Raw genomic sequence first — 22,963 nt, 5'->3', positions numbered from 1 at the left:
CACAGGGTTCAGTCCTGGGTCCTCTCCTGTTTGGTATCTACTTCTCTGAAGTACAGGATAACACAGAAGGTCTCTGGCTAATGAAGTTTGCAGATGACTGCAAATTAGGTGCCATAGTTAAGTCCCCAAATGATGTGGAATTCTTACACAGGGGCCTCACCGAGACAGATGCCTGGTGCCAGAGACATGGCCTCAAGCTCAATGCCAAAAAGTGCATTGTCATCCCCTTTGATAAAAACTCTGTACTCATGAACTACCATGGCAGTCTGTTTAATGCCGAAGGTGTGATAAGAGACCCTGGGACTCAGGTGGACAGTAGTCTCGCCTTTGATAATCACATAGCCACAGTAGTCAGGAAATCCTTCTACGTGGCACACCTCATCATGAAAAAGTGCTCTCATCCAGGAAAAAACAGGTCATTGTTCCCCTCTACTCGGCTCTCATTAGACCCATTATAGAGTACAATGCCCCTTTTGGAATGTACCTCACAATACATCTGCAACAGCTAGAAAGGCTGCAAAAGTACCTCACAAAGAGGAATATCAGACCCAAACAGATGCCCTATGCTGACTGTCTCAAAAAACTCTAGCTTTACTCTGCAGCATATAACCTACTCCAAGGTGATCTCTGCCTAACTTACAAAGCTATGTCAAACCCAAAGTTGTTGGACATGCTATACCTAATGAAATCCCAATCCCTCTGAGCTACATGCTCTAGGGACCTAAACCTTGTCACCACAATAAACAGAACATGCTGGAGGGATAGATTCCTGTCCCAGAGACTTCCCACACTCTGGAACAAGCTACCCATCTATGTCAAGCAGAATTCCTCATTAGCACTCTTCAAGAAAAATCTTGACGCGTGGATGAGAAATAGGAACTACACTGCTGGGATCACTTCTGTGGCTCTGCTCGACAGGGGCACAGGAAAATAACCTTCTTGGGTGGTGAAAGCCAGGGAACCTTGTTGGCTAGGCTTACATAGGCCCTTGGGCTGATAGCCTAGTACCTACCTATGAACCTAGGAACCTACAACATGTGCTTGGTATTGTTACTCTGTAGTAATGTATGTGCTTAGTATTGTTACTCTCTAGTAACATATGCACTTAGTATTGTATCTGTAATAGAGTATGAGCTTAGTATTGTTACTCTGAAGTAATGTATGAGCTTAGTATTGTTACTCTGAAGTAATGTATGAGCATAATATTGTTACTCTGAAGTAATCTTATACTACTTCTATTGTTTTGTTTACAGCATCGCATCAAATTAACTACTTTTGTTATTGTGCAACACTCCGCTTATTTTATTGTTTTTCATACTGTTAGTATGGGTTGAATCTTTCCTGAAATGGGTCCTTGGACCAGTGTACATATGCAGTTATTAAATGTAAAACAAAAAAGTAAATAAATATGTAAATCACCTTGCATTTCCTTACATTGGCTCTATTTGCAACCGCTTAAATGTGACCGTCCTAAACTCTGAAGACTTCCTAAAATGAAGTACACATAACAAATGCTCTCAGCATCCCAAAATACACTCTTTCAAAGCAACACCCACATCAGTACATGCAGCCACATTTCATGGAGCCTCTACTTGTAAGCCCATAAAGCAAGCCACCACAAAATCCAACATTCTGGTCATTGGAAATTCCATTGTGAGACACACTGGTGTCCCTCCCACCAGGCTAAGTAAGGAGAAAGTCACGGTCACTTGCTTATCAGGGGCCAGGATCTACCCCATTACACATGCTCTCACGCCATTGGATCATAAGTGCCAGTATGACTCAACCATAGTCCATGTGGGTGTAAATAACCTGAGATGTACCTCCCTAGGCTATCTGAAGAGAGACATCAGGGAGCTCTTGGAATATGTGTCCCACGGTTGTATGAGCCCAGCACTGGGCAGCACTTTACATTCTTCAAGGATGATGCCACAATATGAACCAAAGATGAATGACTTTAATAACTGGCTTAGCTCCTGGGGTCATTCTATGGGAGTACAATATTTATCAGCATTGAAGGAAATGGTCAACAAACCATGCTACTTTGTCAGGGATGGTCTGCATCTCTCCCCTCTAGTCTTTTGAATAGTAATTAAAAAGCATCTTCCCTATAGTGCCTTTTTTACTCAATGCCAAACTGAAAGTGCTTCTGACATAGCAAATGAAAACAAAGACTATATGAAGATGTTACTGATCAAGAGTGCAAACAAGAAACTCCACTCTATACAAGCTCTCCTCATCCTAGACGATGCTGATATCTGTTCAGCCACTGAGAAATGGTTTAAAGTCATGGAGAGCACACCATCCATGCAAGGTTCTAATGCCTTCCACACATTTAAACTAGCTACTACACATACAGGGACTAAAGGTGGAGGTGTCTCGATTCACATCAAAAATAAATAAACCTCAAGGATGGTCAAACAGGATGATGCACTTGAGCTTCTCCATGTTCAGATCACCATAGGCAAAACCTCATACCACTTCCTTGTAAACTGTAGGTCCCCCCTCTATGACCCAGGAAACCCATAACATGGAAACACTCACCATCCAGCCCAATACCATATTTATGGGCAAATTTAATTACCCTAGTATTAACTGGTAATAGTATACACCACCAAACGTCCAGGCACAGAGATTCCTGGATGTTGTAAATTCAGACTACCTAGACCAGTTTGTCAATACATTGACCAGGGGCGCAAACATACTGGATCTGGTGCAGCAATATGAGAGAGCACTGCACACTCCCTAGTGTAATGTCCTATCTGGTAAGGTCAGACTGCAATAAAACAGAACCCAGAACTCCAGCTGAGTGCTTACGAACTACATCTAACTATTATGTAATAACCTGGCAAAATTTCAAGCCCCCATAAAACTAAGAACACTGCTACCTGTACGGAACTGTTCAAAGAAACCCTAAACAAGCATGTTAAGAGTTACATAGAGGCAGCTGTACCCATCAGGAATAAGAACAGAACTAACTCATAAAAACAAGCCACCCTGGTGGAATCACAAAATCAATAGACTGTATAACAGGAGGAAGAAAATCATGGTAAAAATTAGGAGATGTAGTACCCAGTGGGATAAAAGCACTCTCATCAAACTAAACAAGCAGCTCAGAGGACAAATAAAGTCTACTATAGCCACATTTGCCATAAATTTGGCCAAGGACAATCACAAAGCATTCTTTAGCGGGTTTATATTAAAACAATGAAAAATCAAAATATCGAACGCTCGAATAGAAAATGCAGATAATCAAAATCGCTATTGTGGGGGGCTGTGCTCCCCCCCTTAAAAATATATTCCAACTCCGAGATCACACTACAGTAAGGAAAGGGCAAATTTTCCAATCTTCACTGCACCGCAATCTCACAATATCGATTTCACTTACCTGTGTTTTCGCTCATCTGAGCGATCAACATTTTAGTTTTTCATCATTCTAATAGGAACCCTTCTTTAGCTATGTTCCCAACTTCAAAGGCAATATACAATTGTGTGCACAGCTCATTGTTAATGAAGCTACCTGTACTGATGTGTTTGTGTTACTGGACAACCATCACTCCTTACATGGCCGCTGGTGGTTATTTAAGTACCTTGTAAATAAGACAAGAGAGGGTTGTGTAGAAGAAGGGATGGGTTTATTTCTTACTGGATACATAATACTGAAGGAAATGGATGTTTTCATTGCAGTTATAAATAGGGAATATATAAGGGGTAGATATTACAATGTGTCAGCAACCTTTTTCAGTTGGGTACATGGAAAAGATGAGAAGTGGGAATTACAAAGGATGCCTTTCAGACTTGGGTTCTGGAGTATTAACACATATATGAAAAGGGTGGGGATACTCTCATTCCTACAAAGTTGGAACAACATAGCAAGTAAATATTACGCTTTTTGCTTTAGCCGTATTTTCTGAATCAAAGGCAATAATGCCTTTTCTAACTTAAATGAAGAATACTTTTAAAGTTTGCAGAGAACATTCTTCTGCAGTTCACTAACTTAGATGACTACTGGTTCAGATCGGTGAATGGTAAAAGCATCATTTCTAATACCAGCTCAAGTAAACAAACTGGGAGTCAGGGTCAGATGGTCAGCCCTACCATTCAGGGTCAGACAGTCAGCCCTACCATTCAGGGTCAGATGGTCAACCCTACCATTCAGGGTCAGACGGTCAGCCCTGCCATTCATGTTGTTCTTTTGTACCATCTTCTTTTCTAGCATGAACCAACCAGCAACCATAATAAACAAGTTTATTAGATTAAGTAGCAAGACTTTTTTAGACTGTAAATGTTCTGTACAGAGCCCATACTGTTTTCTATAAGATCATAAAGTACAGCCTAGTAAAAGTTATTACAAAAATCTCTTAATTTATACTTAAATTGCCACACAGTTTGGCTCATTTGACAGCTTTGATTCAGAGAAGTAAGGTCATGTCAAACTAACCTAATGGGTTTCTTTTACTGAATGACCAAGCTGGTAAACCAGGGTAAAGCTCTGGATATCATCTATATAGATTTTAGTAAAGTACTTGATGTGGGACACTACACTTGAGTTTTGGCAACCTTATTAAAACAATGATGGAGTAACAGAGTGCAGAAAATTATGGTTAGTGGTATCCATAAAAAAGTCAGGGAATTTAGTGGTGAGGATTCTTGTAGTTCATTACTGGTACCATTCCAGCTGCATGTCGGTGTAGCATACCATAGAAGGAAAGTACAGTTTGTACCTACCATAAATGTAGATGGTCGAGGGTTCACCCTGCTGCAGTCATCACACTGGGGTTATCCTGCCGTCAGGCAGTCCCGCAGTCAGCCAGAGTTCCAAAGTCTTGGTCCGGCGTCGCTTGCTGTCGCTTCTTCCCTGACGTCAGTGCGCCAGGGGTATATAAGATGCAGCCAACGCCATTTTCTTCAGTTTTTCTTGCCCCAGATGTCAGGTGCCCCCAATTAGGTAGGCAATACATATTGCTAATAAAACATATTTTAGGAATAAAAGGAATACCTTCAGTTACAAGCAAATACACCAGAAGGTTGTACAGGATAGAAAGGTATAGAAAAGTTCAGCTAGGTCAGAGGGGATGGAGGCAGGGTAACCTGGACTGCAGCAGGGTGTACACTCGAACATCTACATTTATGGTAGGTACAAAACTGTACTATGTTCATCGTGTTACACTGCTGCGGTCATCACACTTGGGTTGAATCCCAAAGCTAAGGATGGGCGGTGGAACTAAACATGGTTTGGAGAAGCTAGTAGGCCCTGCAGAAGTGCAGTGGCAAAGCCAGCTCTGGGTTTAGAGTATAGAGGTAAGAAGGTGTGCACTGAACTCCAAGTTGCAGCCTCCAAAATATCCTTGGTTGGTACCCCTCTGAGAAAGGCTGTTGATGTTGCTGTAGCCCTGGTGGAATGGGGCCTAATGTTACCAGGTACAGGTTTCCATGGTGAGTGTAGCAAAAATGGTTACAATTTCCTATCCATTTTGAAATGGTCTGTTTTGAGATAGCTTTTCATTGTGTTCTTGTCGCATAGGATACAAAGAGCTGGTCAGATTTCCTGAAAGCCTTAGTTTTATCCAAGTAGTAATGTAGTTGCCTGTGAATGTCCAAAGAGTGTAGGAGCCTTTCCCCTTTGTTCTGGGGGTTTGGATAAAAGGTGGACAAATTAATGGTTTGGTTTAGGGCCACACTGGATACCACCTTTGGCATAAAGGAAGGGTTAGTTCGTAAAGCGACTCTGTCTTGATGAAAAATGATGAAAGGCTCCACTGCCATTAGGGCCTGTAGCTCTGAGACTTTTTGTGCTGAAGTTATTGCTAGCAGTAGGGCAGTTTTCCATGATAGAAACTGTAAGTCAGCTGTAAAAGCTGGTTCAAAAGGCGGTAGTGTAAGTTTTTCCAAAACAAAGTTGAGATCCCAAGCTGGTGTTGGTGCTCTCCGGGGCATTCTTATGTTCTTAGCCCCTCTGAGGTACTGTCTTAGTAATGGATGTGAAAATATAGGAGGATCCGTGTTGTATTGAGCTGAAATAGCTGAGGTGTGGATCTTAATAGATGAAAAGGAAAGTCCTTTGTGCAACATCTCAGTTAAATATTGTAGAATTTGAGGAATATTTGGGACAAGGGGATTTTGGCCTTCTTTTCCATTTGTCTGAATAGGCTTTCCTGGTGCTGGGCCTCCTGTCCTGCAGAATGACATCCATAACAGCTTTAGAGAGAAGTGTTGACTGGTTGTATAGGTAATTTGCCATGCAGCCAGATTTAAAGTCTTGAGCTGGCTGTGTAGAATCTGATTGTTTTGCTGAGTGAGCAGGTGAGGAATTTGAGGTAAAATCCATGGTGGGCCTTGAGCCATGTTCCTTAGTATTGAATACCAGTGTTGGTGTGGCCAGTCTAGAGCAATGAGTATCATTTGTGGCTTCTCTAATCTAGCTTTCAGCAGCACCTTTGCCAGAAGAGGCAGTGGAGGAAAGGCATACACTGTTAATGTTTTCCAACTGAATGAGAGGGTGTCCACTTTCCAAGCTAGTGTGTGGTATGTCCTTGTGCAAAATTTCTGTAGTTGGTAGTTTTGGGGGGAGGCAAACAGATCTATGTCTGGGCTCCCCCATTTTTGAGTTATCATTGCGAATACTTGTGGATCTAGTTTCCACTCGTGAGGGTCTATGATGTTTCTGCTTAGATCGTCTGCCAATGTGTTTTTCTTTCCTGGCAGGAATTGTGCTTGTAGTTGAACTTGGTAGGTCAGTGCTGTGTTCCACAAGGTCATTGCTTGCCTGCATAGGGGGTAGGAATGTGTGCACCCTTGCTTGTTTATGTACCACATCACTGTGGTGTTGTCCGTCTTTATTAGGAGTTGTCCTGGATGTAGGAGGTCCTTGAAAGCTGTTAGGGCATTTTGTACAGCTAACATCTCTTTTTGATTGATATGTAGATGCCTTTGATCTGCAGACCATTTGCCCTGAATACACTGTTCTGCTATGTGTGCTCCCAAGGCATAATCTGATGCATCTGTTGTTATAGTTTGCCTGGCTGTGGGTACGGTAAAGGGCTGACCCTTGTTGAGGTGACATGCCTGAGCCCACCATAGAATCTCCTGTTGAAGGCAGGGAATGAGTGGTATTATTGTTTCCAAGCTGTGGCTGTGTTGAGTCCATACGCTTTTCAGGTACCATTGTAATTTCCTCATATGCAGTTTTGCAAATGGTAGTAGTATGCAAGATGCCATGAATCCCAAGGCCTGCAGAATTTTTCTTGCAGGGAGTTGGGTCTTTGTTGCCATCATTTTGAAGTATTGAGTCAGTTGTCCTTGCTTGTCTGGTGTGAGATAGGCCATCTGAGCCGTTGTATTTAAGCTGGCACCCATGAATATTATGTCTTGTGAGGGCACTAGTTTTGACTTCTTTTCATTTACTGTGTACCCTAAGCAACTTAATAGTTTTTTGACAAACGCCAGATGCTTTAAAAGAATGTCCTTGCTTTCTGCTTGAATAAGGCAGTCGTCCAGGTATGGATATATCTGAATTCCTCTTTGTCTGCAGTATGCAATTACTGGTGCCAGGCATTTTGTGAAGACCCTGGGCGCAGTAGATAAGCCAAAGGGCAGTGCAGAGAATTGGTAATGGGTTGAACCTGCTATAAATTGGAGGTATCTTCTGCAATTTTGTCTGATAGGGACATGCAGGTATGCCTCCTTGAGGTCCAACATTACTAGCCAAACCTTCTTGCCCAGCATGGGAAGAAGTTGCTGTAGTGTTAGCATCTTGAATTTGGGTGTTTGCAGATATGTGTTTAGAACTGAGAGGTCCAGAATGGATCTCCAGGTTTTGTCCTTTCGGGGAACTAGAAAGAGTCTTGAGTAAAATCCTTGTCCTTGCTCCTTTGTAAGAACCTGTTGAATGGCTCTCATGTCCATGAGAGCTGTAATTTGTTTTTGAGCCTCTGCCCATTGATTTGGTGGCAGGTTTGGCATTCCTTTTATCCTTGGTAAAGTGTGAAAGTGGAATCTGTATACTTGAGATACAATATTTAGGACCCATTTGTCTTTTGTGATGATGTGCCAGTTGTCTGCAAAAAGTGCTAGTTTTCCTCCCAAGGGAGCTGCCAAGAGGGATTTGCTAGGCAGTCTGAGGGGTAAGTCATTGTGTTTGTCTTCTGATAGTTTGAGACCTGTCTTCCCCTCCTTTCTGGGTCGTGGTACCCCATTGTCGAGGCTTGTAAGAGCCTTGTGACTGGTCTCTGCCCCTTGGGCGTCTGTATTTGCCCCTCTGTGGTCTGTCAGAAACTGGAAAGGACCAGTTTTTGGTTGGCCAGTTTCTGCTGAAATGAGGGGGTTGAACCTGTAAAAAATCCTTGACCGTCTGCATAGATTTTGCCTTATCCTCCATTTTCTTTAAAACTTCTTCTGCATTTACACCAAATAAAACATCCTGCTGTAAAGGTGCATCCAATAACTTTGCTTTAACATGATCAGGTAAAGTTTGTTCTTTTAACCAAGCATGCCTATGTATGACAGACCCTGTCACTGCTGCTCTACCAGAAGCTTCCAATGAATCAAATCCACATTGCAAAGTATGCTTTCCCACTTGTTCAGCTGCATGGAACAAATCTTGCATTTCGTTGTAATCAGGCTGCTCTGTATGTGTGATCATTTTTTGTCTTAATTGAGACATCAAATATTGTTGATATTTCAGCATGTGAAACTGGCAATTTAATCCCTCATAGCTAGAGTAGCTGAGGTATATACTTTCTTTCCCCATCTGTCTAGTGCTCTAGAATCCCTTTCAGATGGCACAGGATTTTTAGCAATAGAGGCCTTAACCCCTTTGGGACCCTGGGAAATGGTTTCTGGGTCAGCAACAGGGCTTTTATATAGGAATTTGTGTGTCAGGATCTCTGTAATATCTGTCTGGTTTGACTGGTGCAGGAGGTAGTGAGTCTGGGTTAAGGCTAGATTCTGAATAAACATCATCCACAATGTCTAACACAGGTGGAATAGCAAGTGGTCTGTGCTGGGGTAGTAAAAGGAACTCTCAGAGCCTTTTCTTAGAATCAGAGTAATCCTGGCCTTCCCAGTGGAAATGTTCCCTCATGGTATGTAGAGTTTCCCCAAAAGAGTAGTCTTCTGGGGGGGATGCTGAAGGAATAGACTCTTCAACATCAGAGTCTTCATAAGGGGGAAAAGAGTATTCCTGTTCCTCAGAAGAATCTGGGGAAAGAGAAACCTGGTCAGAGGAAGCGTAGCCCTCCTCCTGTCTAGGCCTTTTATCAGGAGGGGAATGGGAACCCCTGATTAGGGTAATTAAGTCTTCAGCCATCTTAAGCATCTGTTTCTTAGGCATGGGGCCTTGTACTGGAGACTGCTGTACAGTCTTCTTTGCTTTTAAAGGAGTTTTCAGCTTTGCATAGGATTTAATAGTGAGTGTAGTCAGTCTGAAGACACCTTCTACAACTGAAGGCGTTTCAACTGCATCGGAATCTCCTTCAGCCATGAAGTCGGAAGGGCCTAAAGGGAAAGGCTGTGGAGGCCTAGTAATCTCCGCTTGGGAATCAGATGCCGCCTGGGGTTCTAAATCAGCGGTCATCAGCGGCTGTGTAGGCGCCTCACTGAAAACCGGAGAACCGGCGATTGGTCCAGCAGAGGCCTTGGAGTCTGGTTTAGGTCTTGGCTGCCTGTCCTTATCGTTGCGTTTTTTTATGTATTCCGGTCGTCGGTTGCTCTGACAGCATGGTATAATTAAATTTCCTACCAAAATAATGTCGGGTGAAATAAAACCGACGTTTAATAGTTCGTTTGTTAAACCTAGCACAAAACCGACAACCTGTGACGTCGTGGTCTGGGCCTAGGCAAGGAATACAATAAGAATGAAAGTCCTTATGAGGTATTTGCTTCCCACAATAAATGCAATCGTTAACTTTTTCTGACATCGGACTGAGGCAAGAAAAGGTTCCCCAACGGGGTACTAGCTTTATTGAAGACTTTGGTCGGAAATTCGATTTGAAAATCTCAGGAGTCGGCCGACTGGCAGTAGCGAACTGCTTCTGCTTCGGGCACCGTGCGGCAAGAAAGACTGAAGAAAATGGCGTTGGATGCCTCTTTTATACCCCTGGTGCACTGACATCGGGGAAGAAGCGACAGCAACTGACGCCGGACCAAGACTTTGGAACTCTGGCCAACTGCGGGACCGCCTGATGGCAGGATAACCCAAGTGTGATGACTGCAGCAGTGTAACACGATGAACATTGAATGTTATGTCTGCTTGCACATGACACAGAGATTTGAAAAACTGTTTATATGTGGCTGTAGTACAGAGAGGATGAAACAGAACATGGATCATTTATAAGAATACACTGTAATGTGTGGCAGCTTAACTTTAATGCAAAGAACAGTGTAGTAATACACTTTAGAAGTAATTGTCCTGGGAAAGGCTGAGGACTGGATTTGGAAATAATACCAGAGAAAGGCCTTGTAAAATACAGCTCTAGCAAAACAAAGGCAGGTAGGTAGCAGAGTAAGGCAGCAGGAGGCACTGGAAGGCATATTGTGTCATTCATAAATGGAGTGAGATCACCAGTAGAAACTGAGATTTTATGAGCCACAGCTGGTGAGCCCTCATGTCAAATACTACTTGCAGTTGTAGAGACCCTATCTGTGCAAGATATTGACGTGAGACCACCTGTCTCAGGAGCCATGTGAGTAGAGATTAAATACACTTAACATGCTTACTATTGAGGAAAGGAGAGAGAGACAGGAGAGGCGGAAGGAAAAAAAAGGTGAGTAAACTAAAGATGCAGCTAAGGTGGGACAAAGGGGCACCCACTCTGGTTGCAAAGTGTTAGGGGACATGATCAGCAGATGCTGACTGGTCTCCAGTACTTCAGGGCATCACTGCTTCTCAGAATGCTGGTTTTGCATTTGCAGTCAGAACTGTAGTGCCTTAATGCTTTGTGTGTGTCATAAATTGTAGCAAGCAGTTTTTTATACTTTGAAAGGAATGTAGACTTTTGTTTTTGTTCCGTCCTTGGCACAGAGTGAGGAGCATAAATCAGGGATAACAGACTGTTTTTTCTCCTTAGATGAGAAACACTGTATCAGGGAATGGACCTTTCTTTTTGCTCCCTTTGCTCCTCAACTTAGAGTTGAGGAGTATAAACCAGGAAGATCAGACCTTCCTTCTTAGATCTTACCACCTACTCTTCTGAGGTTAAGAGCAAATGAGGTTTTTGGATATTTGCAGAGAAATGGGCATATGATCCAAGTTTTAGAGAGTCAGTGTTCATAAGTGGCATTCGGGCCTGAAAACTGGAACTATGATCTTATGAATTTATCCAGGCCAGGATTAGTTCCTTTGTCTTGCATCCACTGAGTATACAGATTGACTGTGGTTGCTTTTAGTGACCAAATGGACTGATTAGGTAATCAGAAAATGAAATAATGAAAGATAGAAAAAATGAATGAATACATGTGGGCTGTCCTGTTTAATACTAAGAAAGTATTTCCACAGAGCTACTGGGTTTTATCTGTAAAGGGTTTTATGGATGAGACCCAGTACTCATATATAAAATAATGAATAGCAGAGAAAGAAGGTATGAGAACTCTGTGATGACCAGATAACTTCCTGGAAGTATACAAGCTCACTTATAGATGAAGGTGTTAGAGAATCCCTTCCATCCTCTTTTAAAGGAATTCAGTCAAACTTTATTTTAGATCCTTCTACTCAGATTGCATGATCCATCTATCCTCAAGCTAAAGTTATATTTATTTAACATTTCTCAATTACAAAAAAAATAATTATAAAATAATATGTCTCGTATTATTCTCTATATTCATAGAATATATATAATACGTTAGTCTCAGGTCTATTCTCATATATACTCTGCAGTAGTTGTATGTTTTATTTTTAAACTTTTAAGTTTTGTTGCATAATGTTTGACTGTTTTTAACCTGTTTTAATTGTTTGACCTGTTTAATATGTAATTTGGTTTGGTCTGGTAGTTGGCTTAGAGGATTAAGAAGCTGTTTCCTGAGGTCGAGTGATGCAAGGCTTGATTCCCTCAGGTTCCATTGCCTAACTGTATGACTCGAGCAAGTTCATTAACCATAAACTGCTTCCAGGCTGAGTCTAAAAAAGGTCCATGGAGATCAGTGCTGTACCCCAGAAAACAAATACAAATAAATAAATAAATAAAAGGTTCATGGAGATCAGTGCTCTACCCCAGAATACAAATAAATAAATAAATAAATAGATACATAAATGAATAAAAGGTCCATGGAGATCAGTGCTGTACCCCAGAAAACAAATACAAATAAATTAATAAATAAATAAATAAATAAATAACTAAAAGGTTCATGGAGATCAGGGCTGTACCCCAGAAAAAAAACAAATAAATAAACAAATAAATAAAAGGTCCATGGAGATCATTGCTCTACCCTCCCCCAAACAAATACAAATAAATAAATAAATAAAAGGTTCATGGAGATCAATGCTGTACCCTGGAAAAAACAAGTACAAATAAATAAATAAATAAATAAATAAATAAATAAATAAAAGGCCTTGCCTATTATTTATAGTGGTGCTGTATTGTTTCTTTTTCTGTCTCTTGTGTCTCCATTGGTTTTCCCACCCACCCTCCCTGTTCTTGTTTTGGTGTTAGTCTTGGTGGCTTTGAAACTGCCCGCCCCTCTTGTAAGTTTGTATTTGGATACTCCTTCTGGGCCTATCTCATTTGCTCAGTCAACTGAGTGCAGTGAGATGATAGGCACTCCTACTGTGTACAAAGAGGGCATTTGAGAAGGACAATCCCTGTAACCTCTTAATCCTGCTGTGTTCCCTATCTCAAAAAAAAAAAAAATATATATATATATATATATATATATATATATATATTCAGCTGCTCTTACTGTAACTGTCTTAGTTGCTGTTCTGCATGCTGTTATCTGTTCAGTTGTTCTTACTCTGCACTTATTACTGCTTGTTAGTAGCCTTCTAATTTAATGCCTTCTGCACTTGTTTTTTAGTCATTTGTTAATTTAATTGCATTTAATTAAACTGTATTTGCCATAATATTGATATATGTGTGCTAGCCTGCACTGTGTATTTACTGCTGTTTTAGCTACTTTTCTGTTAAAAAAAAAATTCCTAGCTTATTTCCTGCTTTTCCTGTAACTTATCTAGTCCAGCTACAAACTTGCTGTATCCAGGTCTGTTTGTAAGCTCCTGAGCCCCCAAGCCTTTCTATGTTGGAGGGAAGCCTTCTAGCTTATCAGTGGGAGTGGTAAGCACTAGGTAGCCTATCTACCACAGGAGAAGAGGTTTCTGGCCCATAAATTATAGTTTATTGGCCGTTTGGGAAGCTATTCCATCTCTTTCAACCTTCTGATTCAAAAGCCAGTGTTTGTGCTTGTTTCCTGCCTTTCCTGTTACTAGTCTAGTCCAGGTACAGATTTGCTGTATCCAGGACACTTTGTAAGCTTCTGAGCCCCCCCAAGCCTTTCTGTGTTGGAGGGAAGCCTTCTAGCTTATCAGTGGGGGTGGTAAGCATCAGGTAGCCTATCTACCATGGGAAGAGTGGGTTTTGGCCCATACATTGTAGTTTATTGGCTGTTTAGGCAGTTTTCCATCTCTTTCAACTTGCTGGCTTAAAAGCCTGTGTTTGCGCTTGCTCCCCACCTTTTCTGTGTCTAGTCTAATTCAGGTACAGATTTGCTGTATCCAGGACTCTTTGTAAGCTTCTGAGCCCCCCAAGCCTTTCTGTGTTGGAGGGAAGCCTTCTAGCTTATTGGTGGGAGTGGTAAGCATTAGGTAGCCTACCTACCACAAGAGGAGTGGTTCCTGGCCCAGAAATTGTAGCTACTCCCTGTTTGGGCAGTTTTTCCCATCTCTTTCAACTTTCTGGTTTAAAAGCCGCACTTGTGCTTGTTTCCCGCCTTTTCTGTTACTAGCCTAGTCCAGATACAGAGTTGCTGTATCAAGGACTGTTGGTAAGCTTCTGAGCCCCGCAAGCCTTTCTGTGTAGGAGGGAAGCCTTCTAGCTTATCAGTGGGAGTGGTAAGCACTAGGTAGCCTATCTACCACAAGAGGAGTGGTTCTGGCCCAGAAAGTGTAGATGTTTGGCCGTTTGGGCAGTTTTTTTTTCCATCTCTCTCAACTTTCTGGTTTTAAAGCCCGTGTTTGTGCTTGATCCCCACCTTTCTCATAACTAGACTAGTCCAGGTACAGATTTTCTGTATCCAGGACTGTTTGTAAGCTTCTGAGCCCCCCAAGCCTTTGTGTTGGAGTGCAGCCTTCTAGCTTATCAGTGGGAGTGGTAAGTACTAGGTAGCCTGTCTACTACAGGAGGAGTGGTTCTTGGCCCAGGAATTGTAGTTTATTGACCATTCGGGAAGTTGTCCATCTCTTTCAACTTTCTGGTTTAAAAGACCACATCTGCACTTGTTTCCCATCTTTCCTGTAACTACCCTACTGGAAAGCACTAGAAAGCCTTAAACTGATATAAGCCTTCTAGCTTAAAAGAGAGACTTTGGAGTGATTGAGTATCAGTTTTCTGTATTTTCTTGTTGTACTTAACTGTTTTGCATCTAAACGCTGATTTTCCAGCACTTATTATGATTTAAAAGGTTTTTTTTCACATATTGAACTTATTTGACTGCCTGCACCTTTAAAAAGTTGTCTTTTGTTAAAAAAATGGTTTAACTGTTGTAGGCTACACACTAAAGTGTGATAGCCTTTTCTGATCACTTGTAGTCGTTTAAAGCTGTTTTAAGTGTACTTTTTACTGTTTTTGCCTTATCTTTTTAAAAAAAAAAATTTCTTTTCCCCGCCTTTCTAAGCCAGTATAGTGCAGTTTTCAGGCTAGTGCTGAATTCAGGGCAGTGTTACAAGTTTCTGAGTTGCCCATACCTTGGATAGAGGGAAGTTTCTCTGTTCACCTGTGAGAGAGGGGAACTTTGAGCAGCCATCTGTCCCTGTAGGAGTGGTTCCAGCCCAGAAGTTAGTAGTTTAAAAAATGCGTTGCATGGTTTTGTGCACCAGGCAGCACCGGTTAGCTAGGGTTAAATTATTCCTGGCTCCACTAAGTCTCCTCTTCAGTTTTTCACTTGAAACTAGTCTAACTCTCAACCTAAGCACTCAAAAAGCACCCTACAGTCCAGCACTTGCTCAGACCTAATAGAAAGCACTAATATACCCCGACACTTGACTGCCCAGCAGGGCAAGACTCTTTATCCACCCCTCACCAACCAAGCAACTAAGCAGCTCACCCTACTATTCAGGCATGACCAAAGGGCAACTTCAGGTGTACTCTCCAGTCAAGCTGGTGAATCTGGGTATCCTGAGGCAATGTTACAACTGCCTCATGTACACAGACAGTCCTCTCCTCCTACCACAAAACACTAACATATGTGAGAGATGCAATTATACAGCCAAACTGGAGGCTAAGGTATCTCCACCCAAGACTGGAACAGACAGTCAAGAGGAGAAGGGTAACACTTGCACCACACCTCCAGCCTCAAATAGACCTACTAAACCAGCACTGGTAAAAATACATATAAATACACAAAATCATACTCGGTGGCTCTAAATAAAAACCTGCAAAAGCATCAGAGAGCTCCAAAGCAGTCACCCAAAAAACCTGCACCTCCCGTCACAAACCAGACAACACATAAAACACAAAATCAATGTGCCGCACAATCACAGCCTTTAAGGAGAAATAACATACCTAACACACTAGTAATAGGTGACTCAATAGTCAGGCACACTGATGTCCCACTCACTAGGCTGGACAAGGAGAAGGTTACTGTTAGCTGCCTTTCGGGATCCAGAATCCGCCACATAACACAAGCACTCAGGTCACTCCAGAACAAGTACAAATATGACTCTGTCATTGTTCATGTTGGTGTGAACGACCTGAGCCGTACTTCCCTGGACTACATGAATAGAGACATGGAAGAGCTCTCTGATCATGTAGCCCAGGCGGGTATGACCCTGACCCTGAGTAGCATCCTGCCCTCACCAAGAATGATACCTCAGTATAAAGAAAAAATGATCAATTTCAACAACTGGCTAAGCTTCTTGTGTCATTCAAAGGGGATCCAGTGTCTGTCATCCTGGGATGACATGCTTGATAAGCCACGTTGCTTCACAAGAGATGGATTGCACCTGTCACCCCTTGGCTTTCGAATACTGGCCAAGGCTCTTGCTGCCCCCATAATTTCTTTTTTAGGCAAGGCTCAAAATTCAAACCCACCTCCGTAAACAGCACAAGTAAAAAACTGAGGGTTATGCTACTCAACGCCAGGAGTTTAAATCTCAGAATGCATGCACTCAAAGCACTCCTAAGTATGGAGAATGTCGACATCTGTGCAGTAACTGAAACCTGGTTCAAGGCTCCAGAGAGCACTCCAGCACTACTGGGCTACAACTCATACCACACATTTCGGCCACAGAACACGGATCGAAACACAAAAGGAGGGGGTGTATCCATATTCATCAAGGATACCCACACCTCCAGGTTGTGGCGCAGCATGATACCTCTGAGATCATCCATGTGCAACTAACGTTGGGCAAATCTGCAATGCAAATTGTGGCCTGCTACAGATCACCCTCCATGACCCAGGACAACCACTCCACCTTTCTGGAGACACTGGAAAACATGAAGGTCCTACCAAACACCCTGATCTTGGGAGATTTCAATTACCCTACCATTAACTGGGAAAACTACTTGAGTACAAACACCCAGGCTCAGCGCTTCCTGGAATTTATCAACTCAAATGCCCTGGATCAGCTGGTAATCTCCCCTAACAGAGGCCACAACATACTGGACCTGGTCATCACCAACATGGGTGACAGGTGCTCCGTACCGGAAGTCAACCCATCACTATCACCCTGGATGTCCACACCCCTCCATCACCCCCAACCAAGGAAACCACAGTGAAAAACTTTTTTTAAAGCAAACTTTACCTTACTTAAGTCAGAGATAGTAAGTTTCACAGCCCCCACGCTAAAGGATAACACTGCCCAAGATGCAGAATCCTTTACAATTGCACTCTATGAGCACCTACAAGGATGCATGGATCATGCCATCCCTAGCAAAACCAAGACTCACTCTCCTAAGAGAAGGAAACCAGTCTGGTGGCCCCTACCATAAACAGGTTATACAACAAAAGGAGGAAACTAGTTCAGAAAAAAAGCAAATCCCAAGAAGGAAAGACATCCCTGATCAGTATCAGTAAGAAACTAAGGTCCCTCATGAAATCATCCAAGGCTAACTTCAAAAGAAAAATAGCCAAGGACTCAAAAGATAACCACAAAGCCTTCTTTAGCTATGTCAAAAATATAAGTGGCAACTTGCAGATATGCTCTGAGATAGTGCAAAATAGCACAAAATATACTGAACCTACTGATATTGCTAACATACTGGCAGATAGATTCAGTGCAAACTTCACCTCCCTCTCACCTTCAAAAGGGCCCACAACAATACCGGAAAAGTGTAGTGTCCCGGAAATCACAGAAACACAGGTGAAAACAGCCCTTTCAAAAGCCAAAAACACAGCATCAATGGGGCCAGATGGTGTCCTAGGCTGCGTCTTGCACGAACTACAGAATGAACTAACCCCCCACCTAAACACGCTTTTCAACCTCAGCCTCTCCACAGGCTATGTGCCCATAGAATGGCGCACAGCAATGTTTTTTTCTGCTCCACAAGGGAGCCACAACTGACCCTGGTAACTATCGCCCCATAAGCCTGACTAGCCTGGGCTGCAAGGCTGTGGAGCGCATCATCATGGAACTCATTAACAAAGACATTGGGAACCTCCAAACACTTGACCCGACCCATTTCGGCTTTGTTAAGGGCAGATCATGCCTACTAAACCTGGTTGACTTCTTCAAGACAGTTACCAAGGCCATAGACGAGGGACAGGTGGTTCACACAGCCTACCTTGATCTCGCCAAGGCGTTCGACACCATTCCTCACTCAGGTATTATAGAAAAACTCACCAGTCTGAACATAAACCCCTACGTCACAAGATGCGTTGCCAACTGGCTTACAGACAGAACTCACACGGTAAGAATAGTGGGATCCAGGTCTGACTCTAAACCAGTCACAAGTGGTGTCCCACAAGGCTCAGTTCTGGGACCCCTACTGTTCGGCATATATTTCTCAGAAGTACAGGCAAACACAGGAGGACTATGGCTAACCAAGTTCGCCGATGACTGCAAACTGGGAGCCATAATTGACTCTCCGGCTGACACAGACGTCCTCCAAAAAGGCCTTACTGAGACAGACACCTGGTGTCAAAGTCATGGCCCCAAGCTAAATGCCAAAAAAATGCATAGTCATCCTGTTTGGGAAAAACAAAACACCCACAAATTACCACATAGGCGGCAGCCCCCTTAATACAGAAAACGTAATAAGAGATCTGGGGACCCAGGTAGATAGTAATCTCTCCTTTGACAATCATATTGCCAAAGTAGTTAGGAAATCCTTTTATGTAGCCCATCAAATTACTAAGGGGTTCGCATCTAGAAATAAAGAGGTTATAGTGCCCCTCTACTTGTCACTCATCAGACTCATCATATAGTACAATGCCCCATTTGGGATGTACCTCACAAGACACTTCCAACAGCTTGAAAGACCACAAAAGCACCTCACCAAGAGGATTACTGGTCTCAAACATATGTCCTATGCAGCCCGACTGAAAAAACTCCGGCTGTACTCAGTGGCATATCGCTTACTCAGAGGTGATCTCTGCCTGATTTACAAAGCCATGCCCAACTTAGAATTGATGGACATGCTCCACCTAAAGAAATCCAAGTCACTGCGAGCCACGTGCTCTAGTGAGCTAAACCTCGCCACAACAATAAATAGAACATGCTGGAGGGATAGATTCCTGTCACAGAGACTCCCCATGCTTTGAAACAAAATTCCTAACTACATTAGGCAGACCCCCTCACTAACACTCATCAGGAGAAGCCTTGACGAGTGGATGGATAACAGAAAATACATCCCTGGGATCACTTCATTGGCTCTGCTTGACAGAGGCTCAGTTAATTAATCAATGGGGCAGCGAAAGCCGACACACTCTGGCTAGGCTTATAAATACCCTTAGGCAGATAGCCTAGTACCTACCTATGAACCTATGAACTTATGGAGATCAGTGCTCTACCCCCAAAACAAATACAAATAAATAAATACATAAATAAATAAAAGGTTCATGGAGATCAGTGTTGTACCACAGAAAACAAATACAAATAAATAAATAAATAAAAAGTACATGGAGATCAGTGCTCTAGCCCCAAAACAAATACAAATAAATAGATAAATAAATAAATAAATAAAAGGTCCATGTAGATCAGTGCTGTACCCCAGAAAACAAATGCAAATAAATAAATAAATAAATAGATAAATAAATAAATAAATAAATAAATAAATAAATAAATAAATAAATAAAAGGTCTATGGAGATCAATGCTGTACCCCAGAAAACAAATACAAATAAATAGATAAATAAATAAAAGGTCTATGAAGATCAGTGCTGTACCCCAGAAAACAAATACAAATAAATAAATAAATAAATAGATAAATAAATAAATAGATAAATAAATAAAAGGTTCATGGACATCAGTGCTGTACTCCAGAAAACAAATACAAATGCATAAATAAATGCATAAATAAATAAATAAATAAATAAATAAAAGGTCCATGGAGATCAGTGCTGTACCCCAGAAAACAAATATAAATAAATAAATAAATAAATAAATAAATAAATAAATAAATAGTCTATGGAGATCAGTGCTGCACCCCAGAAAACAAATACAAATAAATAAATAGATAAATAGATAAAAGGTCTATGAAGATCAGTGCTGTACCCCAGAAAACAAATACAAATAAATAAATAAAAGGTCTATGAAGATCAGTGCTGTACCCCAGAAAACAAATACAAATAAATAAATAGATAAATAAATAAAAGGTCTATGAAGATCAGTGCTGTACCCCAGAAAACAAATACAAATAAATAAATAGATAAATAAATAAATAAATAAATAAATAAATAAATAAATAAAAGGTTCATGGAGATCAGTGCTCTACCCCTGAAAACAAATACAAATAAATAAATAAATAAATAAATAGATAGATAAATAAATAAAAGGTCCATGGAGATCAGTGCTGTACCCCAGAAAACAAATACAAATAAATAAATAGATAAATAAATAAAAGGTCCATGGAGATCAGTGCTGTACCCCAGAAAACAAATACAAGTAAATAAATAAATAGATAAATAAATAAATAGATAGATAAATAAATAAAAGGTCCATGGAGGTTAGTGCTCTACCCCAGAAAACAAGTACATAAGTAAATGTTTCCTTGTGTTTATTTTTCTATGTTTATTTAAAGTGGGCTGGCATGTAAATGGTCCACTTAGAACAACACTCTACTTGTACCACTCAACTCTATCTGATTTTACCTTATATTTTTGCCCATTCTGTTGTTGTTTTTCTTTTGCATTAAATTACTGAGGATTACTGTCAGTCTGTAATGCTAATGATTGGAGTTTTAACACTTCTTATTGTTTGAAAAATGCATGTTGATACAAAACACTCTTGTTCAATTAACTTTTTTAACGAATTAAACAGCATTTAAAGATCTTCCTGGTTTGGGGGGCTTTGTTGACCACATTATTTTGGCATTTTTCAGAATTCTTGAGCAAAGAAGTTGAGAGGCATGACTCAGAAAATAAAGTAGATACTAAAAGATCTATGTCCCTTGAGGAGATGTCTGAAGATCCTCTGGGAGAAATATATGAGTTCTACACTGGCAGAAATCTAAAGAAGTCAATTAACAGAAACATGCCTGTTCACAAAAAATGCACCATTTACTTCTAAATGTTAATATTTATAAAGGACCATTTAGCAAGCATGGTAATATGGAGGATTAACACTGTGAACTTCAAATGACCTTCACCCTGTAATCCTGGGTTTGAATCTTTCAATCTAAATGTGTATACCATATGACTCTGATTGAGCATATCATTTAAGCCAACTATGATCAAGTTTTGCCATGGCATAAAAAGCGAACTAGAATCCAATGGTCTAGTCTAGGCATGAGCATTGGAGAACACATAGTGAGAAGCAACATTTTTCACATAAAGTACTACTAAGCTGGATTTTGAATTGAGTAGTCTTTCCTGAAATCCAGAGGAAAATGTCACTTACTGTTACTAGCGTGCCTAATGTTTAACTTCAGTGAGAGAGTTGCTGTTATTTTGCAGACATTTCAGTGTCTCAGTAACCTTGAATTTCTTTTTCTTTTCAGGAGAGCTGTGGAGTAACAGTATGTGATGGAAAGATCTATATCCTTGGAGGAAGAGACAGTAATGGAGAAGGCACTGACAAGGTGTATTCATTTGACCCTACAACAGAGATGCTGGTAGAGGAATCCTCAATGCGACGCTGTGTCAGTAATCACGGCTGTGTCACCATACTTCAGAATGTGAAGAGATGACTATACCGTTACTGCAGTGACTTTTGTTGTTTCCAACAAATTTGATGGGATATTCTTACATCAGCATTTTTAGACTGAAGAAGGGCAGACAACCTAAGTCTGTTACATTTTCATTTGAGGTAAAACAGTGTTCTGCTTGGTGTTCCAGATAAAATACTGAATAAGCAGATTGAAGTAAGAAGACCGGTAACTGGCAGCAATTCTCCAGCTGACGTTCTTCTAATATTTCTGAACCAGAGAAGTGTGCCTGATTCCAAACTTAGTAGGACAAATAAAGTAAACTGAATGCTTCACCTGTTCCAGTCAAAGGTGGGAAGTCCCCACTAAAGTTAGTAATGCTATTAAATTATGATTGCTGATGCCCGGTGTCTGTAAAGAAAAATTCTCTCTCTTACTGATAGAGCAGGTTCTGAGTCAGTACTGATAACTTATGGAAAGATCCACAGCTGCACACTTCACGGAGTGCCAGTGATTAGTGCAATGAGTATTTTTCCTTTGTTGATGATTATTTGCAACAGACAGCGGACATATTGCCACGTTCTAGCTTCACACATAACTGCAGCATGAAAACTGAATCCTGATTTATAATAGCTGAAAAGAGTTGTGAGCTACCAAAAACTTGGTGAGACATAGAACAGCCCACATTCTTACTGTAATCAAATTTTGTTTATACACCCTTTTACCAGCTAAAGGTAATGCTTTGGTTTCCTGATACTGTACATTTGTTGCCCCATGTGAGAAAGAAAAAGATTCAGCAAACCTCAGACCACCATTTATTAGCCCCAGGAAGTTAATGGCTTCTAGATTTCATGCAAAAAAATCTATTAGAAAGCAACGGAGTGATAAGTAGGGAGCAATAAACGTCACGATTTGCTAAATGATGGTGAGAGAGTGTGGTCTTTAGCTGTATATCCCCAGTGTGAAATTAGTAACATTTACATGGGTACTGTGATTAGTTTCCATCTGCTGTAACTCGAGTGGTTGCAGTTTTCCTTCTCCTTTGGTTCATCCTACCATAATGCACACTCTGAACTGGCACAATAATTTAATTTGAAGCATAAATCTTTGAAATGCAGCAGTGCAAATATAACAATCTGAAATTAAGAACTCTGAATTTACAGAACTCTGAAAAGTATGCAGTCATTTGCATACCTATGTGCCCTTTCTGCATACACACACACACACACACACACGTATGTATATGTATATATATATATATATATATATATATATATATATATATTTTATATATATATATATGTATATATATATATATATATATATATATATATATATATATATATATATAAATATATATATTTATATATATATATATATATATATATATATATATATATATCTATATGGATTCCTATCAGATCGCCGAATGTTCATTTCACCGAAACTCATTTCACCGAGACCAAATGACTGAAAACTCATTTCACTGAAAGCTCATTTCACCGAAAACTCATT

The 22,963-nt window shown here is 40.9% G+C and overlaps 1 protein-coding gene across 1 annotated transcript in view; it reads left to right on the top strand.

Moving 5' to 3' along the window:
- The window catches only part of LOC122803647 (kelch-like protein 35), an 89,121-nt gene extending 66,446 nt beyond the window's left edge, over positions 1 to 22,675 (top strand). Inside the window, exon 7 of the mRNA XM_044073402.1 lies at positions 21,302 to 22,675. Coding sequence (XP_043929337.1) covers positions 21,302 to 21,490 — 189 coding nt within the window. The 3' untranslated portion in view covers positions 21,491 to 22,675. The remainder of the gene's footprint in view (positions 1 to 21,301) is intronic.
- The last annotated feature ends 288 nt before the right edge of the window (positions 22,676 to 22,963 follow it).

This window comes from Protopterus annectens, chromosome 5.part1, assembly GCF_019279795.1.
Source record: "Protopterus annectens isolate FY-2018-M chromosome 5.part1, PAN1.0, whole genome shotgun sequence".
Classification (NCBI taxonomy): domain Eukaryota; kingdom Metazoa; phylum Chordata; order Ceratodontiformes; family Protopteridae; genus Protopterus; species Protopterus annectens.
The sequence above is the reverse complement of the archived record's forward strand: the minus strand, read 5'-3'. Positions and strand labels throughout refer to the sequence as shown.